Source organism: Musca domestica, unplaced genomic scaffold, assembly GCF_030504385.1.
Source record: "Musca domestica strain aabys unplaced genomic scaffold, Musca_domestica.polishedcontigs.V.1.1 33, whole genome shotgun sequence".
NCBI lineage: Eukaryota > Metazoa > Arthropoda > Insecta > Diptera > Muscidae > Musca > Musca domestica.
In genome coordinates, this window is record NW_026712312.1 from 1,956,801 (window position 1) to 1,982,223 (window position 25,423).

At 35.0% G+C, this 25,423-nt stretch overlaps 7 protein-coding genes across 11 annotated transcripts; 5 read left to right on the plus strand and 2 right to left on the minus strand.

Annotated features, from left to right (window-relative positions):
* Nucleotides 1-1,392: 1,392 nt before the first annotated feature.
* Nucleotides 1,393-5,290, minus strand: LOC101896895 (heterogeneous nuclear ribonucleoprotein 87F). Its single transcript, XM_005186928.4, has 4 exons — nt 5,061-5,290; nt 3,657-4,629; nt 3,459-3,580; nt 1,393-2,910 (listed from the first exon to the last, which is right to left on the minus strand). Exons 1-3 carry the CDS (start codon nt 5,100-5,102, stop codon nt 3,465-3,467), a joined length of 1,131 nt encoding a protein of 376 aa, XP_005186985.2. The 5' UTR covers nt 5,103-5,290; the 3' UTR covers nt 1,393-2,910; nt 3,459-3,464.
* A 2,011-nt stretch (nt 5,291-7,301) lies between these two features.
* Nucleotides 7,302-14,777, plus strand: LOC101896719 (serine-arginine protein 55). 5 transcript variants are annotated; one of them, XM_020038019.2, is made up of 10 exons: nt 7,302-7,459; nt 7,688-7,861; nt 7,932-8,002; nt 8,069-8,176; nt 8,767-8,866; nt 12,238-12,311; nt 12,379-12,678; nt 12,744-12,905; nt 13,446-13,476; nt 14,044-14,280. In XM_020038019.2, the coding sequence occupies exons 2-9, from the start codon at nt 7,736-7,738 to the stop codon at nt 13,450-13,452; spliced, it is 948 nt and encodes a 315-aa protein (XP_019893578.1). In that variant the 5' UTR covers nt 7,302-7,459; nt 7,688-7,735; the 3' UTR covers nt 13,453-13,476; nt 14,044-14,280. The 5 variants fall into 5 exon arrangements, with proteins under 5 accessions (XP_019893578.1, XP_011293954.1, XP_058981512.1 ...); XM_011295652.3 differs by lacking the exon at nt 13,446-13,476 and having other exon boundaries at nt 14,077-14,777; XM_011295650.3 differs by lacking the exon at nt 13,446-13,476 and having other exon boundaries at nt 7,303-7,459; nt 14,044-14,777.
* Nucleotides 14,778-15,783: 1,006 nt separating this feature from the next.
* Nucleotides 15,784-17,206, plus strand: LOC101896538 (vacuolar-sorting protein SNF8). Its single transcript, XM_005186926.4, has 4 exons — nt 15,784-16,248; nt 16,314-16,443; nt 16,702-16,848; nt 16,918-17,206. Exons 1-4 carry the CDS (start codon nt 15,909-15,911, stop codon nt 17,054-17,056), a joined length of 756 nt encoding a protein of 251 aa, XP_005186983.1. The 5' UTR covers nt 15,784-15,908; the 3' UTR covers nt 17,057-17,206.
* Nucleotides 17,084-20,458, minus strand: LOC101898093 (cingulin-like protein 1). The gene is made up of 10 exons (XM_005186935.4): nt 20,304-20,458; nt 20,174-20,246; nt 19,912-20,097; nt 19,729-19,842; nt 19,312-19,468; nt 18,869-19,251; nt 17,978-18,118; nt 17,620-17,687; nt 17,487-17,555; nt 17,084-17,365 (listed from the first exon to the last, which is right to left on the minus strand). The coding sequence occupies exons 1-10, from the start codon at nt 20,342-20,344 to the stop codon at nt 17,236-17,238; spliced, it is 1,362 nt and encodes a 453-aa protein (XP_005186992.2). The 5' UTR covers nt 20,345-20,458; the 3' UTR covers nt 17,084-17,235.
* Nucleotides 20,459-20,541: 83 nt separating this feature from the next.
* On the plus strand, nt 20,542-21,055 carry LOC101897925 (protein chibby homolog 1). The gene has a single exon (XM_005186934.3). It carries the CDS (start codon nt 20,640-20,642, stop codon nt 20,967-20,969), a length of 330 nt encoding a protein of 109 aa, XP_005186991.1. The 5' UTR covers nt 20,542-20,639; the 3' UTR covers nt 20,970-21,055.
* Nucleotides 21,056-22,417: 1,362 nt separating this feature from the next.
* Nucleotides 22,418-23,688, plus strand: LOC101896183 (zinc finger protein 330 homolog). Its single transcript, XM_005186924.4, has one exon. It carries the CDS (start codon nt 22,520-22,522, stop codon nt 23,480-23,482), a length of 963 nt encoding a protein of 320 aa, XP_005186981.1. The 5' UTR covers nt 22,418-22,519; the 3' UTR covers nt 23,483-23,688.
* Nucleotides 23,689-24,614: 926 nt separating this feature from the next.
* LOC101896359 (DNA-directed RNA polymerase I subunit RPA12) lies at nt 24,615-25,210 on the plus strand. The gene is made up of 3 exons (XM_005186925.4): nt 24,615-24,790; nt 24,847-25,063; nt 25,134-25,210. The coding sequence occupies exons 1-3, from the start codon at nt 24,673-24,675 to the stop codon at nt 25,156-25,158; spliced, it is 360 nt and encodes a 119-aa protein (XP_005186982.1). The 5' UTR covers nt 24,615-24,672; the 3' UTR covers nt 25,159-25,210.
* Nucleotides 25,211-25,423: the final 213 nt, after the last annotated feature.

Below are 25,423 nucleotides of genomic sequence, written 5' to 3' on the forward strand. Positions count from 1 at the left end.
GTCGTATAGAACCTAATACAATGGCTACATTTGGTATTTTTAAGAATTTAACAGAATTTTTAACGGATTTTATTTATTTATTTTTTTTTTTTAATGGTTGAATTCGTTCCAAATGGTGACGGGTATTCACCATTCGCCCCGGCAGAATTTACAGCTTTTTTACTTGTTTCTATTCAAATTTTTATTTTTTTAATCTTCTCGCACAACATTTATCCCATTCTGAAAATGTACATACCGGTAGTTTATCTCCGCAATAAACTCTTTATTGGCGAGGGTTAACAAATACAACTTGCGCTGTTTTAAATGCAGCACTTTCCAATGTTTGAAAAGGTTATTTATACATCTATATGACGTCCATCTCTGAGTGGACATATTTTTGATTATACAAAAATCGTTCTCCGACTTTATGGTATAGCCGCATATCACATTAGTTTTTTTAGATGTTTTGCAGCCTTTTCCAAGTTTCTATTTGAAGTGCTTGAAATTTGACATTTTTCATAACTTGAGGCTAAACGTTGATTGCATAGGACAATAGGACAACAATCGGACTTGCACTTAGTTCGTATAGGGAAACAAATCGTTGTAAACATTTGTCAATGTGGTCTCACTTTTTGTATGGCTTCTGCCATATTTTCCAAAAGATTCGACTTTAATTCGGCATTTGGGATTCTTCTTATTGAATAGGTTAAAAAATAAAAACACAAGACAATATATATTTTTTTATTTAAATTTTTATTGATGTTGTTTTAAGGTGTTTACATTTCAAATTATTCTCATTGTACAATAACACAACTTACCGTGGCAGGTTGGGTGTTTGTCGAGTGAATAACACGGACCGACCAAGAACGCCACACTCCAGAGTTCGCCGCCATAGATGAGATGAAATCATCACAAAATAAAAAAAATATTTAATTACTGCCGCCCCAACGTGCATCTCCCAAATTTGTCGATGGTGCAAACGTTGGCCCGTTGGTCTTGCAACAAAACAAAGATATTACAAAAATATGGTTAGTGAACATTTTGCTCTTAAAATCTAATAAATGAAGGGAGATTTTTAAGTCCTTTCTCCTTTCCTTCTTTTTTTGTTATGCAGAACCTTCTATGGACGACATTATTGCCTTCATCTTGGTATATCTATGGTGTCATCTAAGAATTTCATCTCACATCTTAAATTTTGCCACCAATAGCCATTTTCTTTCTTCAATTGTTTCAATATTAGCTGCAATTCGTACTATTTTTGATGCATTCAGTAAACGCTGACATTCTAGATTTTAAAATATATCCAAATATTTGTTTGGAAATACAAAATTTTCATCTTGTTTACTCACAACTACACATTATTTACTTTTAGAAATATACATGCACTAAAACGCACATCGAACAAATAAGTCCTACATTTTGTTGTTTGTTTTATTTTTGTCTTGAATTGTTGTTTTTTTTTTTTAATTTTTATTTTGAGTTTTCTCTCCTTATTTGCTAAAGATCTTACTTAAATGCTATAAAAGAAACTCCTTTACCTCTTGTAGTTACGGAAAGAAGCCTTTCTTGACATTTTCCGAAATACACAAAAAAATGTGACCATCACACATCAGTCCATCATCAACTAGTTATTGTTTGCTTAGATTTTTTTTAATAAAACTAAAAAAATGACAGTCTCAAATTAAGTTTCACTGCTGCTGCTGACCTGCATTGTTGTTTACTTTAAGGACAACCAAAATATACGTCAAAAAGAACTAGTCTATGAAGTTGTTAAATTTTACACAAAAAGGGGTTGGCTGCTGTCTTCTACTCTTCATCCACTTATCATTCCTTTTTTCTCCGTTAAGTATATTGAAAATTCTTAAATCTAAAAATAGTTTTGGTATAGATTTTCTTTTATATTTTCACATGAAAAAATCCTTAAAGACAGTAGACTATTCAAATACCAATTTATGTAGAATTAAAAAAAATAGGTAATTGGAACTAGATGAAAAATTTGCGATAAGTTTTTGGGTATAAAAAATGTGTTTGAGATTAAAATGCAGATGTTTGTTCAAGACCGATATATACTGTCTTACTGCTTAATGCTGCATGAAATGTTACTTAATTTCCACATCTTAATCTTGTATCTTTGCCATTTTTATATCCAGAAACATATCACAATTGGTGGTTTGAAGTGTTAAAACATTATTCTTCCTAGGATTTCTCAAATATAGAGAAACCTCTTAGCTTTATCTTTTGTAAAATGAATGCTAGTTATATTTGTTGTTGTTGTGAAGTTGAAATATAAAATAATACATATTACTACAACTAAACTACGAATTATATATAAATGTACTTGTGGTGGTGTTTTCATTTTTTGGGGGCACAACAGTAAATTCTTTAAATCTTAGTTGTCACACAAGTTTTAATGCATATATATAGGAGGAGGAGTGTCAATTATTTTCTGTTATAAATAATTCTTATTATGTGTGTAAAGAGACAATGCTTGCTAGCCTACAGAAAGCTGGGTAATAAAAGGAACAAGATGCGACGTCCGGAGATCACAATCTCCGTGTAAGGGAAGATGTTAATATATAGATAGTATACGAGGGCTTTCGTTTTCTTTCTTTCTTTCTTTTCTCAACTGCAACAATCTCAATACTACACAGGCTGACCACATACACAGTTTTGTATATATTATAGTAACACATCTCATTGGAGATGATGATTACAACAACTTGGGCTTACTTAGTATCTGCTATAATTTAGATATATGCCTGTCTGCCTGCCTGTCAGTTTGTCTGCCTTGCATGTATGTTTGAGAGCCTAGTGTTTCTTAAATTCTTCCTTCATCCTCTTGTTCTTGTTTGTTTATCCTTGCCTTGTATTTCCTGCCTGCCTGCCTCTTTCTGTTTTTGCTTGATAGTTTTTGTTTTTGCTATATTATACCTATTTACAGAGAAAAAATATTTATACATCAGTATAGCTTCAAAACGAAACAAAAATTAAAAAGGTTTTCAGCGTTATGGAGACAGACAGACCTGCAATATTTGTCTGGTACAACAGAGCGCTGATAATGTATAAAAGATCAAAGTTTTTTTTTGTTTACATAAACGATTTAAATTAAATGTGATGTTCAAGGAAATGATAAGTCTAAGAGCCGGGTTAATTTGAAGCTCAAAAAGTTGCTCATTTGAAATCAATGGCCAACCTTCCTCTATAAAATCCGATTCGAAAGAATCTGAGTGAACCGCTACCAATTCCGCGCAAAGCATATTTGATCCAAACAAGAAAATGTATTTAAAACGTATTTGGAATGAGCTAAAAATACATTTTCTTTGTTATCAACAATTTAATTATTTATATCCGAGGCATGCATCAAAGGCTGCCTTTTAAAACATTTCAATTTCTTTGTTATAAGCCTTCTGGACATCACATTTAAACAACAACGATGATTTTCACCCTCATCCCCTATTACCATCCCCCATAAAACTTACCTTAACTTAGTATCTTCTATTTCCACCGCCGCCACCCATATTACCGCCGGGGCCACCACCACTGTTGTAGTTGTTGCCACCAAAACCACCACCACCAGCCTGATTGCCACCTTGGTTACCACCTAAATATAAATATTGAAACAGAGGGCAGAAATTAGATTCGCTGTGAATCTTTTAGGGGAAAAAATTAAATATTACCCTTGTTGAAGCCATATGGCGCCGGTCTGTTGTTTCCAAAGTTATTACGTTGTGGACCACCTCCATAACTTTGTTGGTAATCATTTCCAAAGTTGCCGCCGCCGCCATTATTACCCCAGCCGCCACTGCCACCACCATTGGCTTGTGGTCCACCAAATCCAGCATCGTTGCCATTCCAGTTATTACCTCCTCCTTGGTTATTCCAAGGAGCGGGCTGGCTATTCCAGCCTCCGGGGCCGCCACCTTGACCACCGCCAAAGTTACCACTGTTACCAAAGTTATTGCCACCCCAGTTGCCACCATTTTGGCGATTACCTCCCCAGCCACCTTGGTTGCCACCACGATCATTGCTACGTCCACCACGGCCGCCTTGGGGACCGCCACGACCACCACCCTGGTTGCCGCCACCACCGCCGCCGCCTTGACGGTCCATATCTTGTTTGGCTATGGCTTTCTTCACATCAAGGTTTTTGTTCTTAATGGTGTGGGACTTTTGCAAAATGATCTTGTCCACTGGATCATAGTCGTCAAATTCGACAAAAGCGAAACCGCGTTTCTTGCCGGTCTCCTTGTCCGAAACAATGTTGATGCCCAAAATGTTGCCGTAGCTCTTGAAATATTCACGCAAGCATTCTTCGTCGTGATCTTCACGCAGGCCACCAACAAACAATTTCTTGACAGTGGCACCGGCATTGGGATTGTCAATGTCTTGGCGTGGTACGGCACGTTTGGGTTCAACGGTACGGCCATCGATTTTGTGGGGCCGGGCATTTTGGGCATTATCAATCATGTACGAATGCGAGTAGGTGATGAAACCAAAACCACGAGAACGCTTGGTTTTGGGATCTTTCATTACAACAACATCGACAATGTTGCCCCATTTTTCGAAATGGGCTTTCAAACCTTCGTCTGTGGTACGGTAGTCAAGGCCGCCAATGAACAATTTACGCAGTTGCTCGGGCTCGGAGATGGGCTGCAAATGGAGAAGAAATGAAGAAAATTAAGTATGGGCAGGAAAAAATTTAAACGCACACACATCTACATTAAACTGCAAAAAATGACGCAGCACATCGAAATTAAATTAACCAAAAAACGGGGTTAATAACTTGAAGAACTTTGTGTGCGGGAAGAACTGTATGTGTATGCATACATGGGCAGATAGCTGTGAGTAGCATTCTTTACATTAAATGTGGGAAAATCAACCTAAATTTTAGAAAGTACAGCCACATTTAAAGGCGGTAGCCATTTTGATTTTCAGTCAAAGACGCATGGTATACATACACACATTTTTGCAATATGTTACATTTTTCTAATAAAATACCGAGTAGGCAATTAAAAAAAGAGGTAAGAGGCTTTCTAGATAAAATCAGATGTACTTTTTAAAACCATAAAATTAATTCTTACCTCGTCATCGTTGTAGCTTCCATTTTCTTGTTTGTCAGACATTTTATTTGTTAAAGAGTTTAAAATCACTTAGAAGAGTAACAAAGAAGCGCGTTGTTTTTTACTTTTGGTGGAAATTAGAAGAATTCCCTAATTTTATTGCAAGGCAGAACCTGACCGAAGTTTCACACGAATACGAAGCACAAGTTTACCGGGTGGCGTCCACCGAACGAATGAACAAATGCACTATGCTTTCACGAGTAGGAGAACAGAGCCAAACGCAGTCGTCATCGACGTTGACAATTGCAACATTGACATCGATGTTTTAGGAATGGTTTCAAACGGCGTCAGTGGAAAATCTTTGGAGGAGTTACAAGAAATATAAATGATGTACTAAAAAATTTACTTTACAAATTTAAAGTTTGTTTTACAAAAATAATAAATAAACTTGAAAAAAAATTAAGTCTAATTTTGAAGCTATGGCAATTAAAAGAAAATGCAAGTATATTTTGGCGCAGTTTACGGCTGTGTTTGCCGACCCAAGACGCCGATGAACTTGTAACTGATGGCGGATCTGGAATGGTATGAATTCTAAACAAGTTTGGTAGTTTAGGAAACTTTGAGAAAAGCGGGAATAATGCAGGAATTTTTTGCTATAGCAGGCACTACTTTCTGCAAAGAAGCCCTGTGAAGATGTCTGAAAGAATAAATCTATTGTCTTCAAAAGAAATTTAAAGAATAGTTAAATACCACAGAGCTTTCTTAGTTTACATTCATCATAAGTAATGTTCGGTATATTCTCCAATAGGTTTCCTCCCAAAATCCGCATTGATTTTTCAGGCATCAATGAATTGCTTTGTTTCATTTCAAATAGTTCCTAATTATTTGATTGGCAACACGAATTTAAATTCATTATCGTTGTTTAAGCATTTCAAAGGCAACGGCAAAAGTACGTTTACATGGAAGTCATTTAAGACAAGACAAGATAGGTGATGGAGTTTTCTTTTTTCCAAATAACACCTTTGATAATAATTTACTATGGTAATGAATATTCATAAATTCATTGTTTATACATAAATCAGTGGCAGGAACAGTGGGCCAATGAATAAGTTAGGTATATCTAGCAGCTAGTTAAAAAATTTTTTGAGTGTTCGACTTCTTTCATTTTTGAGTTTGTATTATTGTTCTGAAAACAAAAAAAAAAAAAACAAACAGACTAAATCATGATCAATGAAAAGGGCGCAATAGGAATACTAACTAGTTTTCCCATGGAATTGAAATATTGGCCTTTTCATCTTTCGCCTTTGTAACTCAATTAAAAAAGGTGAAAAAATATCAAATAAATGAGATACAATCATATATTCATATTTTTTATTCAAAACTATTTGACACCATCACATTGTCAAATGCATTTGGGTTACTAAATGACTCCGAAAACGACAGGTGTTATTTGGGAAAAAGAAAATTTTATCACCTACCATGTAGCAGTTGTATGCTATAAGTAAGTGACTTCCATGTGAACGTATTATTGCCATTGGCTTATGTGGCTCTGGACTTTAAAATGCTTAAACAACGATAATTAAATTATATTAGTGTTGCCAACCACATATTAGGGAACTATTTGAAATGAAACAAAACAATTCATTGATGCCTGAACAATCCATACGGATTTTGGGAGGAAAACTATGTGGGAATATACCGAACATTACTTATGATGAATGTAAACTAGGAAAGCCATGTGATATTTGACTTTTTTTAAATTTATTCTTTCAGACATCTCCATAGGGCTTCGGAGATTCATAACACTTCTTTGCAGAAAATAATGTCTATAGAAAAAAATTCCTGCATTATTCCCGCCTTTTCTCAAAATTTACTCAACTACCAAACGTGTTTAGAACTCATACCATTCCAGTTCCGCCATCAGTTACAAGTTCATCGGCGTCATGGGTCGGCAAACAAAGTCGTAAACTACGCCAAGAAAAAAAAAACAACGCCGTAAACTGCGCCAAAAATTTACTTGCATTTTCTTTTAATTGCCATAGCTTAAAAATTAGACTTAATTTTTTTATTAATTTTATTTATTATTTTTGTAAAACAACCTTTTTAATGTAACTGTACATTTTTTAGCACATCATTTATATTTCTTGTAACTCCTGTCAAGACTTTACCCTCACGCCGTTTGAAACCATTCCTAAAACATCGATGTCGATGCTGCAATTGTCAACGTCGATGACGACTGCGTTTGGCTTTGTTCTCCTACTCGTGAAGGCATAGTGTATTCGTTCATTTCCGTTCGGTGGCGTCGTGAATTAATCGTTGTGGTGCTGGAATAAAGAAGTGAAGGTTTTATAGAAATTGTAGAAATTGTTTTGGAAAAACACATTTTTATTGTTAAGCTAAATTTATTTAGCGAACCGAAGGTAAGCATTTGTGTGAAACAAAATAAATAACTTGATTAAATTCAGTCGAAAAGGATTGATATACAAATTATTCTGTACCCGGTGACGCCATATTGCAATTTCGGTAAAAAAAAATGTGTTTTGCGCAGAACTGTATTTTTTATGTGGACTTTTGCGATAACGAATAGCTTATATTCTTGCATTAGAATAAAGAAAAATTATATAAAAAACCTCTTTTATTGATTGCAGCAGGATTTGGAAGTATATACGCAAAGAAATAATACTACTTTCTGAAAAATGGTGGGATCACGCGTTTATGTCGGAGGGTTGCCCTATGGTGTCAGAGAACGCGATTTGGAGCGTTTTTTCAAGGGTTATGGCAGAACAAGGGACATTTTAATTAAAAATGGCTATGGTTTTGTGGTAAGTTGGTGGTAAAGACGCAGCAATGAAATGTGTATTTTGTAATACATGTGTTTGTTTTGTTTTGTAGGAATTTGAAGATTATCGCGATGCCGACGATGCAGTTTACGAACTAAACGGGAAAGAATTACTGGGGGAAAGGTAATATTATCTTTTGTCTTTTTAATATGTTTTGGTTAATAAAAATTTAATATTATTTGCTTTCAGAGTTGTTGTTGAGCCAGCCCGTGGAACAGCTCGAGGTGGTGGAGGCCATCGAGACCGATACGATCGCTATGACAGTGGCCGTCGTGGTGGTGGTCGCTACAACGACAAGTAAGTATAATATATCCCTTTCAATTAATTTTTTACGGGTTGTTAGGGGTAGGTTTTGCTGTCACTCATTTCATTGGTTCATTATTGTGGTGTTTGGCATGAAAAGCGATATACTTAAGGCCGAAACAATGTTCGACTTTTATTTTCCAAGAGTTATGCCAAATTGACTCACTGAGTTGAAAATTCGCAAAATCCTACTGCCAAGCAACTTAGAGAAACTAGTTGACATATTTATTTATATTTCCCGCTTACAGTAAATTAGCGAGAAACATGTATGTGCAAAACAATGAAAAACGTGTTTTGCTGTATACATGTAAACATAACCTTAAGATAAAAACATTTAGCTTAGAGGTAAAAAAAAGCAAAAAGAAACTAATGTATGCATAATTTTTTGAGTAAAAAAAGGGATATTTGACCTTACTAAATACAATTTTTTTGTTCCTATTCCACTTTCAAGTAAAAACCTTGATAATTCTAAACTTCTTAATACCTTGTAATTACATTTTATCGAGAATCTACTTCATTGTTATCTCCTATTCTACAATCAAACCAAATATATTAAATATATCATTTCATTCATTCTTTTACAGAAACAAAAATAACAACAGATCCAATTCACGTTATGGACCACCATTACGCACTGAATATCGACTTATTGTTGAGAATTTGTCTAGCCGTGTCAGCTGGCAGGTATGTATTCGAATGTTTTTTTCTTTTGTTTTACTGTAGATAAAAATAGATACTCCCCAACTAAGAAATATATATTTTTTAATTAAGCAAACGATACATGTAAAGACTAAAACTCGCAAAAAATGTAACGAACTTATAATTTTTGCTACCACGAGTTCGTTTTATACATTTCCGAAGACATTCTATTTTGTCTGCATTCAATATCAAGTTATCCAATGCATGCTTTACATATCCCACCTCCAAATCCATCTTTTTTCTTTTCAAATTTACTCCCACCTCCTTTTTTGCATAATACAACAATAATAACATGCCCGTTTAACTTGCCCCAATAGTTTTTTTTTACAACTTAGTATATAATTTTTTTTTAAATACCTACAAAATATATATGTACATATATAGCATAGAATCGAAAGAAACTGACTTACTGTTATCATTTTACCCCTTCATTATTATTTCTATTTCGTAAAATGTAAACGACCAAAATTTTTACAAAATGCGCCACAAATCATGGGTACATCATCAAACCTCAAAAATACAACAGCTCGCATCCTAAGGTGGTCACCAAGAATGAGAGTTGGACTAAATCGAAAATGTTGTGCCAATGGCCAAATAAGCCAAACCGGAGAGGATGAAGAAGATGTTGCACTTGAAGAGATGATGACATTATCTTAGTGACTGGTTGAACATGTTCGCTCTTTTAATAATCTTTCCTCTATGATGTATTTGTTGTGTTGGTTGTGTAAATCCAGAGGCCATGGTGGTGACTGGCAATAGACAGGGAAACAATAATAATAGTACCCCAACTCACACACAACAATCTCGTTGGGCTAGCCAGGTCCGGTCAATGAGACGCAAGTTTTAAGTCAGGCTTACAATGAACAACTTTGCTGCCACGAAATAAACCTAAGGACTGATCAGCGATGATTTCTATCTGAATGTGGATACATTGGTCCCGAAGATGTTGCTCGTCGTCGTACATTCCAACGAACATGCTAGGCTACATTACAAGGCAATATAATACCACTATATACTACCTCCACAATCTGGATGAAGACGACCGTGCAATGGTTGAGATCCATCCCAAGAATGCATTACACTGTTTCTTATTGTGTCCAGTGCGCACTTTCCATATTATCGCAGAAATTCCATCATTATTGTATGACATTGTATGTCATGGAAGCATGGAAGGAAGGAACGGAGAAAATGACAAAGTTTCTCCTTTGATTCCTCCTCTGCTTCAGTGAAATGCAATGATTGTCATAATGTAGGAATTTTTGCCTAAGTCCTTTGAGATCTAAAATGAATGATGAGCTACAGAATTTTTTAGGTATTTTAAATAACAAATGAATACACGATTAAAACATTAATATTTTTGCCATATAAACATTTAATTTTAGAACTTTATCTTTGTGTCTATATCATGTATTCGTTGGCCATTTAAGATCTTAAATTGAAGCGCCATTATGAGACGTGTGCTGATGTCCGTCCCAATGGGAATTTAAAAACCAATGAGACACTTTAAAAATTACATTTGGATTTGAGGCAAATCACCTACACAGGGTTCCATAAATCGAACGCGGTTATTTGAATGATGACCACCTTGGAGACCCAATGGGATCTTATGATGTCCGAAGAAAGCACCATAGATATCAAATAGAATTGACGAGAAGGCTCCTAAGGCGCATTTCTTACTTGTTTTTTTGGGCGATTGATTTTTACTGGAAGCTTCTACCTTTCTTACTTTCTGGTTGATGAGCGACTATGCCCACAAACGAATTCAATATCCAAAGGCCAAGCAAACGAGACTAATTGAATATCAAAAATGGGTACCTACCAATGTGAAAGACGATTGCCAAAATATCGATCGTTACCACAACAGTTGATGATGATCGAAGACGACATACCAGGTTTTCGAGCCTTGCCAAATAATTGCTACATTATTTGTGTACCAGCGGACCTTTCAGGCATACCGGATTTGATGCGGCGCCCGTTTCCTATGTACAAAACACGCAAAATTAAACATGTCTTTTTGTTGCAAAAAGGCATGCTTACAATTTTTCTCTTTTTCAGTAAATGGATGGCGAACTTATGCTTTGTTGCTAAAATGGTTTTGGTCCAATACTACGCATACATCCCTAGAGTCAGACAGAAATCAAGCATTTCCATACATGGAATGAGGGGGATGTGCTTGGTGGTGCCCCCCAGTATTTTTGCAGAATATTGGTTATGGTCTTACTGCGTCGCTTCCCGCCCGTCCTCTCTATGAGACAGCCCAGATGTCACATACAATTCAATAATATACCTAGGGGATATTTTGATAACTTGATCTAAATTGTGGCAGCTGTGGTGAATCCTCTCTGGCTTGCATACCTAATCTCATGTTGTGGTGGTTTAAACGAAGAGCAGCTATTTTCCTCCTTATTTTGTACGTGTATTTTCGTTTAGTAGTATAGTGGAAAACAATATGCGCACGATGAGCCACGTTCGATTGCCATGAAAAAATCCCCCTTTCTTAAGACGATCAATGAGGATGGTGATGATGATGTGTGTGTGCCCCCACAAAATCCCCCATACTAAAATGATTATTATGTGCGTTGTTACTGAGGTGCAATGTGTGAACGTCTCTCTACAACTTGACCAGATTTACAGCATTTTGAGAAATTTCGTATAACTTACAACATTCTACTACCTACTACCCACTACTCGAAACACTAGACATTGTGTTCAGCACGTGCCCCCGTGTGTGTGTGTAAACTTGGTCAGTTGGTCGACGACGACGTGTAATCTCTGGTTGTTGATTTGGTCCGAACACAAAAACGTTACAAGTAAAAAAACAGAAATGTACTAAGTAAGAACTTCTTTCAACAAGTCAAGAAAAAAGTTGATTTTTTGGTTTTTTACCTTATAGTATTAATATTTTGATAATTACATGATAAGAGTTGAAACACAAGCGATTGAATAGACTCTCACAGCTTTTACATAGTTCCATGGCTGCTTTTGGAAAGGCATCGCAGGCACTTTTAGCAGACTTCCATTTCGGACAACAGGACTTTGGGCAACACGGCGGAGGGAAATGTCCTGCCACCACCTCACCTATTGGTCTTCGTAGTTGATGTTTCATTTTCTCTCTCTCTCCCCCTGCACTAAATTCGGTTCAACCGGCGTACTCTAGCGACAGGGATGACTTGTATAGGCAGGCTATAATCCGGTGTCGATTTTGAGGTCTTAGCTATGTAAAATGCTGGAGAAGTTCTATTCAATTCATAAAGTGTTGCTCTGGAATTGCTGTGAAACATAATGTTCTAATGTATATTTTTTGTTTCTTGCTTTTTTTATTTTCTTTTCTATGCCTTTATTCGAAAATATTAAAGGACCTGAAAGACTATATGCGTCAAGCAGGAGAGGTCACATATGCCGATGCCCACAAGCAGAGACGTAATGAAGGGTAAGTTTTATACTTTCAAATCATAGTTTATTGTGGAATTTATATACGTTTTTTATTTCTTTTGCAGTGTGGTAGAGTTCGCTTCGTTGTCCGACATGAAGACTGCGATCGAGAAATTGGACGATACTGATTTGAACGGTCGCCGCATACGTCTGGTTGAAGATCGTCGTAGCGGTCGCGGGCGTGGTGGACGTGGCCAATCGGGCTCATCCAGTTCACGCTCTCGATCACGTTCTCGCAGACGTTCGCGCTCCCGCTCTCGTCGTTCCTCGCGTTCTCGATCAAAGTCGCGAAGCCGATCCAAGTCCCGTGGCGCTCGTTCCAAGTCCAAGTCGCCAGTTAAATCACGTTCACGCTCTCGTTCAAAGTAAGTGTTGTCATATTTCTCTATGGCGTTGGAAACGGTGTTAATACACTTTTAATATTTTACAGCAAATCTCGTGAACTTTCCAAATCCAAATCTAAATCACCTCGTTCCCGCTCCCGTTCACGTTCAGTGAAACGTGATGATTCTCGCTCTCGTTCCCGTTCCGTTTCAAAACGTGAATCGCGTTCACGCTCCCGTTCCAAGTCGCGCAGAGACTCTCGTTCACGGTAAGTTGATGTTTGTGTTAGCCCATATTAAATTACTTGTTCATGTTTTATTAAATCAATATTTTCTGTTTTTGTTTTATTTTCTGTTTCGCTACCACTACCACACATACACTTGATTGGTGTTTTTCCCAAACAACAACAACTGATACTGATTGATTGATTGATTGAAAAATAATAAATACAATTCTCTTATTTTGTCATGATGCACAAAATTTATACAACGGCGGATGTTGTCATTTCCATGCGATGTCGGTCGGTCTCGTCTCTAACTCTGTGTGTATGTGTCTCAATGATTTTTGTTGAGTACGTTCTTGTTTACATTGTTTCAATACAACAAACTACCAATTCCCCGTTCTTCTTCTTCCCCCCTTTTAATATGTTGTTTATTTGAAATTCTCTTTCCCCCACCTCCCCCCGTAATTATTATATTCTTCTTCCTCTTATGTATTTTGAATTTATTTTGCATAAAAATTCTTTATTTTTTGATCATTTTTGGAAAAAAAAAAAAAACTATGAATATATCATCCAAAACTGAAGCAGTTCTTAAAAATGTTCCTTCCTACTACTGCAAGTAAGAGACGAATCGAAATTCAAATAAGTCTATGTCGTCTTTCGTTAGCGCCATCACAATGTAATTTGATTTTAGCGGCTATGTTCTGGTCATATTTCATGATGTTTGCAACGTTATTTTTCTTTATAATTTAAATATTCTTCCGACCGTACACCTCCTTATTACTTTAGTTAAAGATTTCATATAACTTTAAGTCAAGAAGGGCCATCATATTTACAAAAAAAAAAGAACAACACAATTTTGCTTGTGATGGTGCTGCGGAATATTTTCAATTTCTTTTCATTTGTATTTCTCTCTTCCTAATGCTTTTTGTATAAAATAAATACTAAGACATTTTAAATTTTGAAGTAGCTGCCAACCAAAAGCTAAGTCGTTCTGTAAGAAAATTTGAAATTCATATTTCAACTGGTTGCTGCTGCACTTCCAATTTCGAAATGCCTTGCCCTAGCTTTTTGTTTGATCAATTGTTGTAGTTAATTTTTCACATTAATTTATTTTCTTGAAGTTTCTTTTGCTAATTTTGATACATTTTTCTTTTCTATTTTTTTCATAATCTTATTTTTCCAGCGATCGCTCTGCATCCCGTGACAACAAATCTAGATCCCGATCCCGTTCTCGTTCCAGATCACGATCACGCTCAGCATCACCGAAAAATGGCAACGCCTCCCCAGACAGAACAAACGAGAGTATGGATGATTAGATTGTAGAAACTTATTAGAATTCACATATTGACGCACATAAATAGGCGTCATTATATTATTCGTCTTTCCTTTTCTCCTTTCTCTTTTATTATTATTTTTTTATCTCTTAAAAAGCCCTTATTCTTTATGTATTTTTTTAACTTTAAAATTGTGGTAACAAAACAAAAAGGCAAAGAAAAGAAATTCAACAGTAACAAGATAAAACAAACTAGCTGTAGGGAGGAAAATGTTAGCAGTAGCAAGTTGATGTCGCCTGAAAATAGTAATGACCATTTGAAGAAGGCTGAAAATGTTGTAGCTACTTCTCTGGTAGTGTTTTTTTTTTTGCTTTTGCCTTATGGTTGTTACTAACAGACAGGCGACGATTATAAACTTTAATGCCGCATACATTTTAAAACATCTTTTTTATGTAATTCTTAAAAATCATGTTTAATTTTCCATCCAACAATCACTCACTCTCCCCGCCCTACCAAAAATATACTATACATATATACATTAAAGCATATGTGTGCTATTCTTATAATTAATATGATGTAATGTAATGAAAAACCAAAACAAACAAACAAAAGAAAAAAATAAAATATTTGACATTTCTGCAAATTTTATTCCATCTCCAAGAAATAAAAAAACTTGTGTTTTTCTGGCATCCTGCTGTAATACATGCATTCAAAATATTATGATTTATGATACCAATAATAATGAGAAACAAACTCCCAAACACACACACCTACTATATATAAGTCTATGTGAAAATAAAAAACGGATATGTACGAAATATTGTTTTGTTTTTATTTGAATTGAACTAGAGGTTCTGGCCAGATATATATCACACACTCGGACAGGTGAGAGTGCTGATGAAGCTTAATGTTATAAATCTAGTTTTAAGGCCCCTGTTGGACCCCAGAATGGAAAATATGAAACAATGTCCTGCCGACCATTCGCGAAGTCGGTGTTGGGCATATTTGATATATGAAAGATTCAAACCAGAGCCAAGTGTCCACCCTTTAAAAATTTAGAAAAAATGGTTTCACGTAGCCGGTGTTAGAGATGTAATATCCCACTGGTGAAATTTAAACCTTTGCTCTACCAGAGAAGGAACTTTAAAGTTTTTCTAGAAATGAGCTTTTTGAGGTTGCAAGGTTAAGACTAATTTTACGGGATCCACAAGATATTTTAAGTATAGAATGAAATTGCCCTACTGTTGCATATATCATAAATAAGCCCTCATCAAGGAGGTTCAGCCGGCAAGTTTTTGTAATGTTAACATATTAAAGTCTAATCCTAAAACTTGGTATATGATAGTGGATTTTGTGAAAGATCGTATTCAAAAACTCGGTTATTTTTTTATAAATTACGATTCATTTTAATAATCAATTGGACATGTTGGACACTTTTTGAAATTTGAAATATATATGTTGAAGCCAGTAACAGTTTATTTTGTAATACGGGTAATCAATTTGTAATTCATTTGAAATTTTAATATTTATTTGTTATTCTGAGTTAATGGAGCGTGTCTAGTTATGGAATGTATAGTTAATGGAGCGCCTTTTTCTTTATTGTGCGTCCTATCGCCAAAGAATATGAGAGCGTCGCCGTCAAATGTCATGCAAAGGCTTTGAATTTTAAACTTTTTTTCTGGACCACTTAGGCTAAAGGAGTGAAGGGATAATCCATCCAGAAATTGCGGTCCAAAAACCATTGACGCATAACAAATAATTTATACATCTCAAAATGAGACGCCGTGTCGGCATTGGAGCCATACAACAGCAACAAATTGCTGCCGAAAAACTAAAAGACAAGGGCACCGACTTACAGGAAAGCCAACTGGAACAGATGACAAAACAAATGGAAGTGTTTCGTGAAAAATTGGAAGAGTTTTCGATTAGCCATAAACAGGATATTAAGAAAAATGCCCAATTTCGAAAACAGTTTCAGGAAATGTGTGCAGCCATTGGAGTCGACCCGTTGGCATCGGGCAAAGGATTTTGGAGCGTTCTCGGTATGGGTGATTTCTATTATGAGCTGGGTGTTCAAGTAGTGGAGGTATGTTTGGCATCAAATCATAAAACAGGTGGGTGTTGAAAATGCTTGTTTGTCGTTTTTTTGTTTTATGTATTTTCTTTTGTTTATGAATAGGTGGATTAATGGAATTAAATGAATTACGACGTCGCCTGATTGCAGCTAGAGGACAAAGCGCTGTTCATCAGGAGATAACAAATGAGGACATTCTAATGGCAACAAAGAAATTGAGCATATTTGGTAATGGGTAAGTTTTGCACAGCTCCAAGTGGTCTCCAGAGAATTTGGAAAATCGAAAATAGCAATCAATAAAAAGACATCATAACAACCATTGGACTATATGACGGGCCATAAAGCACAAAATTCATTCTGACCGTTTGGAGTTATTACAGGGCCATTTATGGAACTATCCTTATTAATATCTTGAACACTAATGTTACCTAAAACAAGCTATTAATAATATGCAAACATTTTATCAAACCCTACTAACAATTATAATTTTCAGATTTGTTGTTCACAAATTGGGCAAGGGCAAATACATTGTCCAATCTATTCCCGGCGAATTGAGTATGGAAGAAACAACGATTCTAACATTGGCTTCTGATACCGAACAAGGCTGTGTAACCCATAACATGCTTATGGAACAATTGGGGTAAGTATATACAACAAAAGATTATTTAATAAAAAAAAACTATAATTTGTATGTAATTTGTGTTTACAGATGGCCAGATTATAGGGCACGTCAATCCCTGGACAAAGTCATTGGGGAAGGCTTATGTTGGATAGATGAACAAGACACAGAACCCAGCTATTGGTTTCCTAGTTTATTTCCCGGTAGAACGACCCAATTGAGCGCATAGCAGTAATAATATATTCCTAACTAAATCTCTATTTGTTATGGTTTTCTTTTCCAAAGTCGTATTTATTAACATACAAAATAAAATAAAAAATAAACAGTGTATAGAATATTTAACAATTATAGCTAGAAAATATATGTACACACAACCGTTGATATTTCTTTCTTTCTCGTTTCGGGGTTTCAAGTTTTGCTGCACTGCCTATGAGACTTTAAAATCTTGTTTTCTGCTCTCAGTTTTGCCACTTCGGTTTGCAGCGAATAAATTTGCTCCTCAAACAATTTGGTTAAATCTTGTATGGTCATGCGATATCTAGAAAATAAGAAAATATTTCATTACGTTCTACCTATTCTCTTGTTTTAAGATATAATTAGATCTAATCAAGCAATAAAATATTATTTTCCAATTATATTAATTGCAAGTCATTTCTTACCTCTCTTGTAATTGTTTATTAGTTTCCATATAGTATTTGATTTCCTGTTCTGCCTCATCGCTTAAATTTCTGAATGAATGGAAAAATATGTTGGCAAGATTTTTAATCTAATATAATTAAAAATATTACTTACTTTCTGTCCATGTTGTTGTTTTTTGTGTTATTAGTTTCCTGTTGTAATAATTTTTGTTCCATTTCACTCTAGGGAGGCATTTCGAAAAATGTGGATTTGAATGGGCATCGAAAAGGATTTGAAGAATATGATATTAAAAATAAAGTGTTAAATTCTTGAATTCACCTTATTTTAAAGGTGGATTTAAGAATTTAACACTAATGCCGGGGATATACATTGAAAATTTCATAAAAGAAAGGGTTTATGTATGACCCTCATGGAAAAAAGGAAATCTATTTGACTTCTCTCTTCCCAACACAGAGTTTTCCTCATGAAACATTCCATGTCTGGCTCGCATGTCAAATGTAATAATACGTACAATTGTTTTTGCCACCAGCTCCAATTGTTTGGTCAACCTGTCATTATCCTTAAGGGCATCTTTGTAATTTTGTTCAAATCGATTACATCTGGTATTGAGTATTTGATAAAGTTTGTTTTGATTGAGCATTTCTTCGCGCATCTGAAAGAGGGTGTTAAATGTTACATTATACGATTTTAAATTGAATTTTTAGCAGGTTAAGTAAGTAAATGGGCCATGTCCTTCCACGTTTTTTCCATATTCGGTATTTTAGGAATTTAAGCCACATATTTACACAGGATTGTTTAAAATACGATTCATAGATTTCATAATGGGTTCTACCTTTTGTGGCAAAACTTTGTCTATATAAGTCCCCCATATAACGATACATCCTGATAATCGGTTTTTTGAAAATGTCGATCCAATTTTCTAAAGAATTGTTCAAAATTCGGTAATTAGCGTTTGTAACGGCTTCCACCCCTGTGACAGAACATTGTCTATATATGTTCACGTTCTATTTTAAACCCCCATGTTTCGGTACTTTCCAATATTCGGTATTTTAATGTCTTTAACCACATTTTTTAGGGGAATTGTTTAAAATTCGGTATTTGGAATTTGTAATGGATTCTGCATTCTGAGGCATTTTTAATACTATGTATTTTGTTGATTATACCCACATTTTTAAGAGATTTTTTTAATTTGGAATTTGAAACCCACGATAGAGGCTTAGCAGGAAACCATACCATCGACTTTATTTTTTTTGTTTTAAACTTTACCAATAGATTTCAATGACAAAATTGAAAGCGGTCCCAATATTTACTGCCGATCTTTGAGTTTTAAATGTTTCTTTTCCTCATAGTGGAGGATATTAAAAGTTGCCGACCTTAGCGCGTTTTTCCTTTTTAGTCTTACCTTACTTTTTTCTTCTAATAATACTCGTTCCTTTTCCAGATATTTCTTTCGAATTGCCTCCATATCTTTTTCCACCTTACGCGCTGCCTCATCCATAATGTGACCTATTGTAGAAGCAATATTATCGCATTCTTCTTTAACAATTTTCTCCCGCTTCAAAGCCTCTTCCTTATCGGCCACGGCACCTTCGGCTATGGCCAATGCTTCTTGTACTTTCTGCAAGGCCATTTGTTCACGTCGGAATCTTTCCTCAATAGAAAGTTTAGCATTTTTCAACGATTTCTCCAAATCTTTGTTTTGCTCCGAATATTCTTTTAACTGTTTCTCCAGCTTACGAACATTTTCGGTCTGTTCTTGATATTTTGAAAGTTGGGTTTCTTTTTCTATAAATATAAATTAAAAGAATATCAGGTCCAACTGTTTTGCAAGTTCCATTTTATTACCTTCAAGAGATTTTTCCAGTTTTTCAATATGAAGAGTCATATGCTTTTTCTGTCCAAAAAGATTTTCGATCATTTCTTTTTGCTCCTTGATCTCTCTTTTTTGACTTACAACCGTGCCTTCCAAGAGTTTTAGGGCTGTGGCATATTTCTGTTTTATCTGCAAATATAAATGATGAAGTGTCCGCAAAGTATGCATTTCACCTGTATATTTTCAAAATAATACAAGGTCGATTGACCCTCGTTCTACCATATACATATGTTAGTTTGTAATTGCTTGAGTTTACATCAAATTGTGTTTGAAAGATGCTCATGATTAATAAAAGTTTTAGCCATTTTAAAACTATTTGAGAGTCAATATTTCCAAGTCTTCCTCATTGGTGTACAACAAGGATGTAATTTGTGCGCTTCTGTACTCACCTCACACGCTGATGCCGGATTAAATAATTGATTTCGATAATTCTGAATTTCTTTTTCCAGATTGTCAATAGTCTTCTGAGAATTTGCATTCAACAATTTCAAATCCTTATTTTCCTGTAGAAAAAAAAAAAAACAATATAAATTCGATTTTCTTACTGAATCTGTTCGTAAAACAAAACCTACAGTTTGTAAATATTCAATTTGTCTCATAACATTTTTGACAGCATCACTTGTTAATTTCTCCCTTGTAGCATCGTCTCGCGTCTCGCCAACCTGCGTTGCATTTTTCAACACATCCAGTTTGGAATTTAGCTCGTTATTTTCATCTTGGATCTTGTGTATTTGCTTTAGGAATTCATGTTGCTCCTGCTGCATTAGAAAAATGTTATATTTTTATTTTTTTGGAGCGATGTGTTGAAAACCAAATTCAATATTGACAATATACCCGAAAAATTTCCAAATCACTTTGAGTTTGAGTGATTAATTTTTCACAGCCATTTGTGATTTCTTCTAGAATACTATCCAAAATAGAGTTTAATAGGGTTTCTTTAACTTCAAATTTGTATTAATCAAACCTAGGATGACTGCTGAAGCCCAAAGGATGCTGTGAATCCATTTTAAGTGCCAAATAAAATTCCTACACAACATATTTTAATATGGAATTAAAATTTAAAAAATCCACCATTTTCCTCTGACATGGAACACATTAATTGTGGTCACAACAACCCCCTTTCATTTTATAAAGTTCAAAATGGAAAATTGACCATTTCATGTTGTCAGTGGTGACGGTCATTCGCTCAGTGCGTGAATGGTTGTCATGGTTTCAAATTTCCATTTATTTGGCTAATTTATTTTTCATTTATTTACAACTCACATTCAAGGAGAAAGAATAAAAACATAAACATTAAAAAATGCCATTGTTTAATAAAAAGTTTGAATCAAAAATTATTCCACCACGCACCGGCCGTTGCAATACCGGTTTTCCCATGGTCAACGAAGATTTGGACGATTATAAACATGTATCCTTGAATTTGGGTAACAAGGAGCTACGCTTTGCCGATGGCATATGGATTCATTCTGCTCGAAAGGGAGATGTCGATGAAGTTGTGCGGCTAAATCGCCGTATTAAGTCACTGGAAGAGGAGAACAACATGTCTGATGTGAAAATTGAAGTTTTACTGGATTTATTGGCAGAACATGCAACCGTTATCAATGTCTTGAAATCTAATAAATCTAATTGAGGCAAAATATAGATAGAATACATTTTTATATGTATGTAATATATGTAAAATAACCGAATAAAAATAAAGTCCCTGATCAAATGTGAGTTTTGGAAGATGTTCGAAAAATATTTACGCTTTAAAATGGACCAAAAACCTAAAAATTGTGTACATTTTTCAGTCGCCCTATAGTTCTCAACTAACTACCAACAGACATGGAATTTTTTATGAAGTTAGAGCTTAGGCGAACACTAGCCTAGCATTTGGGATAATGATCGGATAATATTTAGCTGGTAAAATGGACAACAATTTTGTGTGAAAAAATACCAACAGTAACGAAATCAAAAAATACATGGGAAAATACATGGTTGACTAATAAAGCCAAATATGTGATATAGAGGAAAGCACATAGAGTAATCTAAATTTCCGAATATTGTTTTAAATAAAATTTTGCAGGACTATGAAACATTTCAAGATTAAAATTAAAATGAAATGGTGCTTTGATACCTATATTGTAGTGTATCAAAGTGTCAGCTCCTTAAATATTGAGTTTTCAGCATTTTGGCTACTTTTGTGATCAGTCTTTTTAAGAGTGAATTATTGAATATTTTGAAATGGTCATAACTCCTTTAATATTAAGTTTTTAGCATTTTTAGTAATGTGTTTTGTTATCACTTTTTTAATCGTGAGTTTTGCTATCATGGCAGAAGAATACAGGTAGATGCATCAACGCTTGGGAGCATTGATATGTCAAAAAAATTTTAATGTTTTTTTCAAATATAAGTAGATTTTTATATGTTTTCTTATACTACGTCATTCGGAGGCTATTAAAATTCGCGTTTTTTCAACAATTTTTACAAATTTAAATAATTTTTCATTCAATATTTTCAATTCCAAAATTGGTTTGACAGTTCATTGTCCCAGCAGCTGTGTCGACGCGTCTACCTATATTCTTCTACCATGTTTGCTATATTTAAAATTGACATAATTCCTTAAATATTGCGTTTTCGGTGTTTTTAGCTACGTTTTGTGATCACTTTTTTAAACGTGAATTATTGAATATTTTAAAATGACCATAACTCCTTAAATATAAAATATTCTTAGGGAATTAAGTGCATAATTATAAGAAATAAGTTTGTCATCAAAAATTTTGCGATGTTTTTCATTAAAATCCATCTAACGAAGTGTGACTTGAAATATTTTTCTACTTGTTAATGTCGACCTATATACCCCTATTTCATTTTATTTACATTTTGGCTAACCCTAGTTCACCAACAAGAATTCCCTATCTGCGCTCTTCTATTCAATTGACAATTAAAATTTAAAGTTCGCCTTGCTCTTCAACTGATATGAACATTGATATTATATTTCAAAATGTTGACAAAAAGAAACAAAAAAACGTATCTTTCTCCATTCTGCTCATCACTGGTTTGTATACGACCCAGTTCAACCGCTCCTTTCAGTGAATCGTTCAATTGGATTAGGTCGTTTGTGAACTACACATCACTGATTACGAGTCGTAATCATATCCACGATATTACCGGAACGGACAGGAAAAGCATTCATCCAATATGCCCAAGAAAAAGACTGGTCAGAGGAAAAAGGCCGAAAAGCAAAAACTACGACTCAAAGAGATTCGTAGCCGCGAAGTGCCCTTAGCTGATTTCCCCTGCAATGCTCCCATGGAATGTGACAAATGCGAACGCAAGCAAAAGTCTCGAGCATTTTGTTACTTTTGTCAAAGTATGCAACGTCTACCGATTTGTGCTCAATGTGGCAAAGTCAAGTGCATGCTGAAGACCGGTGACTGTGTAATCAAACATGCCGGTGTGTACACCACCGGAATGGGTATGGTCGGAGCCATATGTGATTTTTGTGAAGCTTGGGTGTGTCATGGTCGAAAATGTCTGCAGACACACGCCTGCAGTTGTCCGCTGCAAAATGCCGTTTGCTTGGAGTGCGAGAGAGGTGTATGGGATCATGGTGGTCGCATCTTTAAATGCTCCTATTGCAATGGTTTTCTCTGCGAAGATGACCAATTTGAACATCAAGCCTCCTGTCAGGTTTTGGAAAGTGAGAACTTTAAGTGTCAATCGTGCAATCGACTGGGTCAATACTCTTGCCTGCGTTGCAAGACATGCTACTGTGAGGATCATGTCCGACGCAAGGGCTTTAAGTACGAGAAGAACAAGGCCATACCATGTCCAAAGTGCAATTATGAGACATCGGTTACCAAGGATTTGAGTATGTCAACGCGATCCCATAAATATGGTCGTCAACAACAAGGCGGTGCTGTGGATAGTGATGATGAGTATGGTGGTGGTGGTTATGGCGGCTATTATGGTGGTTATTCAGGCGCCGGAGCCGGTACATCTAGTTATGGTGCCGGAGATTATGACGATGATGATGACGAGGAAGATGACGACGATGATGATGATTACGAAGACGATGACTCGGATGAGGAATCGGAGGAAGAAAACGAAACAGATGGTAGTGAAGAAGACAAAAAGGATGATAAAGTCAAATCAAAATAGGGTTTATGTTCATATTTTGTAATTTACCACTTGTCATAGATGAAAAAATATATTCGATTTTGAACCTGGCAGTAATGGGTTTTGTATATGAGCAAAACAACTACTGGCAAAAATAAAAAAATGTATTTTTAATTCAAAAATACATGTACAACGTTCAGAATTATAAGTAGAGGTCTGAGTTAAAGGCCCGTCAATGTTATATATTATGATTATGACCTTGTTTAAATTAAAAGTAAATGGACTTTCACAATTTTTCACTGTAAGACTTTTCACGGAACCAATAATCATTGGTAATTTTGTACGGAAGAAAATGAATGAAGAGGAAAACACCATTTTTTGTGAGTTTTCAAACTCTTAATATTTAATTATTTAAAAAAAATGAAATTTGGTGTTTTTCACATTCATTTTCTTCCGACATACATAAAGCAGTCCTTTAACTTTAATCTTCAAGCATTTTGAATGCAACTATATTATGCTTAGTAGTATAATAATATTGAGATAATCGCCTAATGAAAATAATTTAATAATTTAATTTTTATTAAAGGAAATTTTCTTTATAAGTTAATATTCTAATAATGTCAGCTTTTCCCCACATAATCTTACGTTATTAACGGTCTGGCAACAACACACGCACGTGTTCAATATTGTCAGTGTGTATTGTTGTGAGAAAAACATGAATCACCCTTTTTCGCTTTTCACAGTACTCCATTTCCTCATTCGTATAAATTTTCTTTAAATTTAGAAACATAAATTTTTATACGAAATTAAATAATTAATTAATAAATTAATAAATTAAAATCAATTGAATGAATTACCAACCGACGCCACCGAGAAAAGAAAAAGAAGTAACGAACAAAGGACACTACAATATGGCAACACTGAAAAGAAAGACAGCACAGAGAGAAAATCGAAATAAAGATGGAATCAAAAGGGAAAGGCGGACAACACAAAAGGAATCAAAACAAAACGGCCGACAACACAGCAACAGATGTTTAAGATATGGGTTATCATTTTACGATGATTAGCACCAACAACAAATGTTCATCATCCCCCGTTCACCTTCTCAACATCGTGAAGTCCATTATGTTATTCACCCGAAAATAGGTTATGTGTTAGTAAATTTCGTGGTAGCCTTGCGAATTGCAAATATTTTTTAAAAATATTTTCAAAACAAATACAACATCAACATAATGGAATTGTTTACATCTACACCAGGATTTTGTCCATCTTGTGGATCCATATTCCCACCATTAGACAGTAGTAAGGATGTAACATGTTACAACTGTAAACAGACATATAAACCAGATGGTAAGTAAACAGAATTCAATTATTTAAATTGACATTAACAAATCGACGTTTTTCAGTGTTTGGCGATCAGGTAGTGGAGTATACGATACACTTTAACAACTATGATCCTGACAAGATTGTCAAAACAAAAGAGGAGGAAAGTTCGGCAGCAGATGGCCCAGTTGTCGAGAGGAAATGTTCCAAATGTGGTCACGACAAAATGTCATATGCCACTCTTCAGCTACGTTCCGCAGATGAAGGACAGACAGTGTTTTTCACATGTCTCAAGTGCAAGTATGCAAAGAAACGTTTTGTCTTATTTTATATGTACTCTGTGTCTTATATTTGTTTCATTTATTTTCAGGTTTAAAGAATCGGAAAATTCGTAGAAGATTGTTATTGTTATTAGATAAAGTTGCAAATAGAACTATACGTACAAAATTTGTTTTATTTAATCATTTAAAACCATAAGCACCATGAGCATAGAATTTAAATAACAGCACATTTGCTGCAACGGATAACCCCCGTCCATCTAAAAAGTTGACTTGAATTCGATATCACCAAAAATATTCAAATGTTCTGTTCCAGAACCTGTCAAAATCTTTCAACTATTTTTAGATATAAAGGAAACATCGGTTTTCGTGTAGTTTGGTT

Coding starts and splice junctions, on each gene's coding strand:
- LOC101896895 (XM_005186928.4), bottom strand. CDS start 5,102: ATGTCTGACAAACAAGAAAATGGAAGCTACAACGATGACGAG. Junction 4,630..5,060: donor GAAGCTACAACGATGACGAG/GTAAGAATTAAT, acceptor CTCCATTTGCAG/CCCATCTCCGAGCCCGAGCA. Junction 3,581..3,656: donor GCCATATGGCTTCAACAAGG/GTAATATTTAAT, acceptor ATTTATATTTAG/GTGGTAACCAAGGTGGCAAT.
- LOC101896719 (XM_011295650.3), top strand. CDS start 7,736: ATGGTGGGATCACGCGTTTATGTCGGAGGGTTGCCCTATGGTGTCAGA. Junction 8,177..8,766: donor GGTGGTCGCTACAACGACAA/GTAAGTATAATA, acceptor ATTCTTTTACAG/AAACAAAAATAACAACAGAT. Junction 12,679..12,743: donor CGTTCACGCTCTCGTTCAAA/GTAAGTGTTGTC, acceptor AATATTTTACAG/CAAATCTCGTGAACTTTCCA.
- LOC101896538 (XM_005186926.4), top strand. CDS start 15,909: ATGAGACGCCGTGTCGGCATTGGAGCCATACAACAGCAACAAATTGCT. Junction 16,444..16,701: donor TTGAGCATATTTGGTAATGG/GTAAGTTTTGCA, acceptor TATAATTTTCAG/ATTTGTTGTTCACAAATTGG. Junction 16,849..16,917: donor ATGCTTATGGAACAATTGGG/GTAAGTATATAC, acceptor TTGTGTTTACAG/ATGGCCAGATTATAGGGCAC.
- LOC101898093 (XM_005186935.4), bottom strand. CDS start 20,344: ATGGATTCACAGCATCCTTTGGGCTTCAGCAGTCATCCTAG. Junction 20,247..20,303: donor GGCTTCAGCAGTCATCCTAG/GTTTGATTAATA, acceptor TATTTTGGATAG/TATTCTAGAAGAAATCACAA. Junction 19,843..19,911: donor AAATTGAATATTTACAAACT/GTAGGTTTTGTT, acceptor TTTTTTCTACAG/GAAAATAAGGATTTGAAATT.
- LOC101897925 (XM_005186934.3), top strand. CDS start 20,640: ATGCCATTGTTTAATAAAAAGTTTGAATCAAAAATTATTCCACCACGC.
- LOC101896183 (XM_005186924.4), top strand. CDS start 22,520: ATGCCCAAGAAAAAGACTGGTCAGAGGAAAAAGGCCGAAAAGCAAAAA.
- LOC101896359 (XM_005186925.4), top strand. CDS start 24,673: ATGGAATTGTTTACATCTACACCAGGATTTTGTCCATCTTGTGGATCC. Junction 24,791..24,846: donor ACAGACATATAAACCAGATG/GTAAGTAAACAG, acceptor GACGTTTTTCAG/TGTTTGGCGATCAGGTAGTG. Junction 25,064..25,133: donor TTCACATGTCTCAAGTGCAA/GTATGCAAAGAA, acceptor ATTTATTTTCAG/GTTTAAAGAATCGGAAAATT.